The sequence below is a fragment of the Branchiostoma floridae genome, chromosome 14 (assembly GCF_000003815.2).
Source record: "Branchiostoma floridae strain S238N-H82 chromosome 14, Bfl_VNyyK, whole genome shotgun sequence".
Lineage (NCBI taxonomy): Eukaryota > Metazoa > Chordata > Leptocardii > Amphioxiformes > Branchiostomatidae > Branchiostoma > Branchiostoma floridae.
Window position 1 is genome coordinate 1 of NC_049992.1, and position 6,921 is coordinate 6,921.

The following is a 6,921-nucleotide window of genomic DNA, read 5'->3' on the forward strand; positions in this document are numbered from 1 at the left end:
TGTAGCAGCAGAGCACCGTGTCAGTGGACTACTAACACTACCCCAGACCTGCTACTGCTACTAGGTACGTCTGGACAAAGGGGAGAGGTTTGAAGTTAGACTGATTGCGACTGCAGAGAGTTCAGATCACAGCAGCAGCAGAGCACAGTGTCAATGGACCACTAACACTACTACAGACCTACTACATGTACTACTACTACTACTAGATACGTCTCCGAGGTACGACCGGAAAAAGTGGAGAGATTTGAAGAACAATACTGATTGCGACTGCAGGGAGTTAAGACCACTGCAGCAGCAGAGCACAGTGTCAGTGGACTACTAACACTACTACAGACCTACTACATGCACTAGTATTAGATACGTCTCAGATACGACAGGATAAAGTCAGAAGAGGTTTGAAGACAGCCTGATTACGACTGCAGGGTCACGGTTCAGACCACTACCGCAGCCGAAAACACAGTTGACTACATTTAACTACTACTACCACCACTACTGATACTACTACCACTACTTCTACTAGATGCATCACAGTCATATCGCTGAGTGCTCTACTCCAGATTGCTAATCCCAAAGCAAGGCGAGGGGAGAGCGAAAAGAGCCACTTTATCCGTACCATCACCCGCCCTCTTGAGCTGTAAGAAAAGGAAAGGCATCACATTCTGCTAGAAGCAGAGAGCATATACGAGACATAGAACATAGCAAAGGACAGCAGAGACACGTATATCACCACGCTAGCCGGAATGAGAGATCAGCAAACAGGTGTACATGGCCTTCTCACGGTACATTGAGAGTACACACAAATTCGACGTGCTCTCCTAGAAATTGTAACCTCCGGCAAGTCTCAAGCACAGGTGACCAAAATAACGATAGACAGATAGACAATATTGACTCGAAACTGAATCAAGTGAAACCCAGCACCAAGAGACCACGTCTAGCGAAGTAATAGACGTCAAAGAAGGATAACCTGTGTTTACACAATCTCTCGCTGGCTGGGGTTAATGACCCCCTCCCCTCCTAGGTGGTGGCAACTGTAAGGCCGACCGCTAGGAGCGCGATTTTAGTCAGGCAACAAACGGCAACGATCAATGGGTGACTGTGGGGGTGGGGGTGGCGGTTGTGACGGTGGTGGGGGAGGGGGTGGTGGTGGGGGAGGTGGTTGTGATAGTGGCGGGGGTGGGGGAGGGGGTTGTGATAGTGGCGGAGGGGGTTGGGATTATGGTGGGGGTGGTGGAGGGTTTAGTGGCGGGGGGCATAGTGGCGGGAGGTATGGTGGCAGGAGGAATGGTGGCGGCACTAATCGTTGTGGGGGTGACTATTCTGCCTGTGCCGTGATCTTGTGCTTGCTCGCCTTCACTCCTGGGTTTTGCCTAATCGCCATTGATGCCGGATTTAAAGGCGATCCTGCTGGGACCTTTGCTAAAATGGGATACGTGTTTTTGACCGTGGGTCTTCTAATTGGCTCGTGTGTGTTTCGGCGTTGGTACAAACGGAAAAAGCGGATTAAAAGGCTGCATCGACAACCGGAAATATCAACGGTGACATCTACAGTCCCCCCGGCGGATGTCACAGGTACTGCACCCACCGCCATGACGCATCCAACATCGGTTTTTATCGAACCGTCGACAGGCCCTGCAGTTCAAACCCAGGCCGCAGGGGGCGCTCCAGTGCCCAGGGGACCGTACCAATCACACTCTCCATACCAGTCAAGGTAACCATTCTTATACTTTCCTAGAACCCCTGCTGGCACTTTGTAACGTTCGGTTGTCTTATATACTTTTATAACTGTACGTTATCACGATAGACTTTGGGTCATAGCAGATCTATGGGAGACTAGTTAATAGTAGCTAGTACTAGTATCCAAGGTACTGTGGCCGACACGAACAATGGGCAACACACCTAAATTCCCTGTTCAGCACATCGATCTATTTTACCTGCTGAAGTCATCTATTTTACCAGCTCAACACACCAACACGCCTGTGTGTGTGACTGTGTGAACAGGATAACTCAAGCACGGCTGGATGGATTGCTTTATTTCATACTTAGTGTGTTGGTAGGGTGTGATCATGACGAAAGCTGGAAACGATTCGATTTTGGGGGCCCCTAGCGGCTACTCTTGGTACTGCAGCGGAACGTCCAGTCTTGATGTCTCGTGTTCTGAATAAGCTATGGTCATGACTTTTTCGGTCTTAGATGGCTCTTGTTTGAATATATTTTTTAATGTATTTCTGTCCTTCATCGCAGCTTCCCCCTGGGGTTTACACCGCCCGGAAGTGGACCCCATCCACCAGCTGCTGTACGCGTACAAGGGAACTTCACCAGAACCGCTGCCCCAACGCCGACGGGAACACAAGATGGCTACAATCCGACCATAGTAGACCCTCCCCCTTCGTATGAAGAAGTCGTCGGTGTAAAATGAATAAATGAACTCTGTTGCTCGACGACAAAGACTAAGACAGTGTTAGTAAAGTTTAGCCAGTTTATGACTACAACATGTAGTACTGACAAATTCCTTTTCTTATGCGTTTTGAACATTCCACCCATCTCAACCAATGATATAACATCCAAGGGACAAGAAGAAGCAGGATCTATATAACTGTAGTAGCTTTAGAGCTTATGTTTTAGATGAGAAGTATAAGAAACCAACTTTCTACATGTATTTTGTCACTACTTTTGTACTTGTATTCTTGTACTTATCCTAATAGGGCATCCATGTAAAGTAAAGGTTATCATCATTATTCTTCACGATATGTATGACGGATGACCAAACCTGTTGAGTTAACGTTGTTAGGACGACATTGTCCACCACCAGATATGGTCTTCTTACACGAGACTTGTAGATTTAGACTCTGATATACATTAGAATACTAAAGATGCTTGTTGGCAAATGCTAAAGCCACAGCAAGTATAGTTACCTTGTGTTTTAGAGTACGCATAAGCCACAATAAACACGGCTCATATGGCAGGACTGAACTGGCCTAGGTCTGGCATGTGTTCGCTTCCGTTTATTTACCTTTGCTGAGAAAGCTATGTATTCGGGTCTGTCTGTTTGTCTGTCTCTGTCTGCCTGCCTGCCTGCCTGCCTGCCTGCCTGCCTGCCTGCCTGCCTGCCTGCCTGCCTGCCTGTCTGCCTGCCCGCCCGCCCGCCCGCCCGCCTGCCCGCCTGCCTGCCTGCCTGCCTGCCTGCCTGCCTGCCTGCCTGCCTGCCTGTCTGCCTGCCAGGCCTGTCTGTCTGCCCGCCTGTCTGTCTGTCTGTCTGCCTGCCTGCCTGCCTGCCTGCCTGCCTGCCTGCCTGCCTGCCTGCCTGCCTGCCTGCCTGTCTGCCTGCCAGGCCTGTCTGTCTGCCCGCCTGTCTGCATTTCTGTCTGTCTGTCTGTCTGTCTGTCTGTCTGCCTGCCTGCCTGCCTGCCTGTCTGCCTGCCTGCCTGCCTGCCTGCCTGCCTGCCTGACTGCCTGTCTGCCTGCCTGCCTGCCTGCCTGCCTGCCTGCCTGCCTGCCTGTCTGCCTGCCTGCCTGTCTGCCTGTCTGTCTGTCTGTCTGCTGTCTGTCTGTCGGCAGTTTATACAGGCTATGATCCAGAGGCGCAGTTACGGCCGTTTGTTACAGAGATCATTATCAGTGCAGGAGATGTCACTCACAGGCATATCTGTTGGATCTGGACATTCAAAACACCAACAAAAATCCCGCCACACCGTCTGCTTCACCCTTGAGCAAGCGTCATCTCCAGCCACTCCCGTGTCAGAGGTGAAACGTTGACATTTCAAGAGTCTCACTCTCAATTAACTTAAGTGAAAGAACAAGTTAGACACCATTTCATGCTGACGTGACTCCGCGGTGGATCGGCACTGACATATCTACAACGTTGTCGTCCTGTTTATGCAAGGTGGGGACATTTATATGTATAAATATATCAACATATATTTACTGCAATGAGTCAAGATCTCTGAGGAAGGTTTGCCACGCTACGTAAAAAGTTGTTACATATAGTTTGAAAACCTGAGAAGAAAGTGTGTAGCTGTTGTGGCTGCTAGCTGAGTTGAAAGAGACTAGACCAGTTTTCAACGTTTCTCTCACTGGATGTTTCTTGTTTTCGAGCACAACAAATAACGATGGAATGTTAACAAAATCTTGTTCAAAAATTGAAGAAGTTTATTTGTGTGGGAAATGCACGTAAGTGTCACAGTTGGTGGGGTACCTTGCATGGGCGTGACCAGAATGTCAATCATAGCCTGTGAATTTATGTTTATTCGGGTGAGCGACATAACGTGTGCAATGGCCTAGTGGTTAGAGTGTTCGCCTTGCATTCGGTAAGCCGTGAGTTCGATCCCCGGCCGAGTCATACCAAAGACTTTAAAAAATGGTACATGCTACTTTCTCTGCTTAGCACTCAGCACTAATGAGGAAGAGTATGGAAGTTAAACACACATCACTACCAGCGGACCAGCCCCCTGTTGTAGTGGCTTGCACATGTGTGGCCCAAGGGCTACAGAAATGGAGATGGGCGCCACCCCTACGCATCTGTTACTGATGTACGGGCAACTTTAACATAACGTAGCTTTGCCTTGGAGCCATAGAATCAAAGAAAGATAACTCACATTCCTTCGAAAGTACTAATGCCAGGTTACAGTGTTGTTTTATTAATACCAGGTGGTTGGAAAAAAAGGAAAAATTGGACAGATATAGACAGATAACATGGCTGGGGAGTATGCCCGAGGAGTATAGTTTTCGACCTAGCTAACTCGTCTGCCATGTTATCTGTCCATTGTCCAATTTCTACTATTTTCCAGGGACCTGTGGAGCTGGTAGAGGCTAAGACTTCCGGATACGGACCTCATACGGACTTTAAAATATTCGCACGTGTGAACCCACCTTTATAACGATTTTCTCCCAGGTCATGGACGTCCTCATCAAGACCAAGACAGGGAACTTCCTGGGTGCTGGGACGAACGGGGCGGTCTACGTCAAACTGGTGAGCTCGGACGGGAAGGAGTCTGCCGACCTGATGCTGGACGTGCTCTGGAAAAATGACTTTGAACAGGGGGCAGAGGGAGAGTGAGTAGTAGTACATGTAGTAATGATTTATTTAAATTAATATTTACAAGAACAAAGCAACAGCCTCACAGGCAGCCATATGCTTCTTGAATTATATTGAAGGTCACATTAAAAGTTCAATGCATCGGCTTCAGTTTATTTCAACTTGAGAAGCTTGTTGGTTCGCGCTTTGCTTTGTGTACGGAAGTCATGTGTAAAGTTCAATCCATCATTCCTTCATTTCCATTCATTCTTTTCCATTCATTACATCATTCATCAATTCATTCCTTTATTCATTCTTTCTTTTATTCCTTCCTTCCTTCATTCTTTCGTCCATTCATTCATTCATGCATGCATACATACACCCATTCATTCATCATTCCTTCATTTGTCCATACATTCATTCATTCCATTCATTCATTCGTTCATTCATTCATCCATCCATCCATTCCAGGTACTGGCTGAGTAACGTTGCCGTGACCGCCCCTATCCGCGAGCTGAAGTTATCACGTGACACCATCTACCCGCTGGACCAGTGGTTCTGCAGGTCCCTCTCCGTCCAGCTGAGTCCAGGCGAGAACGGTCCCACCTACTACTTCCCTGTGGACCGCTGGATCGGAGCAGGTCGGATTCAGATTCATAATTCAGATACATGATTCATGATTCAGATTCATGATTCAGATTCATGATTCGTGATTCATATTCATGATTCGTGATTCATATTCATTATTCATATTCATGGTTCATGATTCAGATTCGTGATTCATGATTCAGATTCATGGTTCATGATTCAGATTCGTGATTCATGATTCAGATTCATGGTTCATGATTCAGATTCATGGTTCATGATTCAGATTCGTGATTCATGATTCAGATTCATGGTTCATGATTCAGATTCATGGTTCATGATTCAGATTCATGGTTCATGATTCAGATTCATGGTTCATGATTCAGATTCATGGTTCATGATTCAGATTCATGATTCAGATTCATGGTTCATGATTCAGATTCATGGTTCATGATTCAGATTCATGGTTCATGATTCAGGTTCATGGTTCATGATTCAGATTCATGGTTCATGATTCAGGTTCATAGTTCATGGTTCATGATTCAAATTCAGATTCAGATTCTTGATTCAGATTCAGATTCATGATTGAAATTCAGATTCAGATTGATGACTCATAATTCATAATTCAGGTTTATTCCATATTATCATATAGCCAGATGGAGTTGGCCAATCAGAGGCCCCCATTTCCCATGGGTTATCAGGCAGTAACCTCAAAAGTGGTCGGTTATTCTAATAACCGACCACTTTTTGGACCGCACCATTATACAGGGGACAGTCATGAATTTTTTTTGTACTGTTGTTTGTGTGTAAACCATGCATAACTGTCAAAAATATTATGATTGATTGGTTATGTTAATTAGGGCTCCACATGGGGAATATAGGGATACTTGAAAAGGAATTATGCTGATTTTACACATTTTCATTATGGCTTTCTAACGTGATTAAGCCGGTACCTTCCTAAATCACTTCATATATACGTACTTTGTCGTGCCCAAGTGAAAAGGCTCTGCATGGGGGGTACCAGGACTCCACTTAATACATGTAGTTTGTATTGCAAATAAGCCACATGTTGATGCTGATATGCTATATCACAAACAGATGATTAGTTAAAATTATTACTTAAATGATGATGATGAAATAGTTTAATGTTTGTATTATATATAGACACTATTGTACAATATATATATTGCAAATGTATTTTTATGTAATGTATTAAAGTGTTTATTTGTTATAAATGAATTTGTGTGAAATAACTGTCAGTTGGATAGGCTATATGATAATAACGTTAATGCCCCGCCTTATCCTCGGTGTATATGGTGAGATAA

At 45.6% G+C, this 6,921-nt stretch overlaps 1 protein-coding gene across 1 annotated transcript in view; it reads left to right on the forward strand.

Annotated features, from left to right (window-relative positions):
- The first annotated feature begins 4,891 nt into the window (after nucleotides 1-4,891).
- Nucleotides 4,892-6,921, forward strand: part of LOC118430778 (polyunsaturated fatty acid lipoxygenase ALOX15-like) — a 5,831-nt gene continuing 3,801 nt past the window's right edge. The window contains exons 1-2 of the mRNA XM_035841799.1: nucleotides 4,892-5,049; nucleotides 5,483-5,652. Of these exons, the coding sequence (XP_035697692.1) occupies nucleotides 4,892-5,049; nucleotides 5,483-5,652 (328 nt within the window). The remainder of the gene's footprint in view (nucleotides 5,050-5,482; nucleotides 5,653-6,921) is intronic.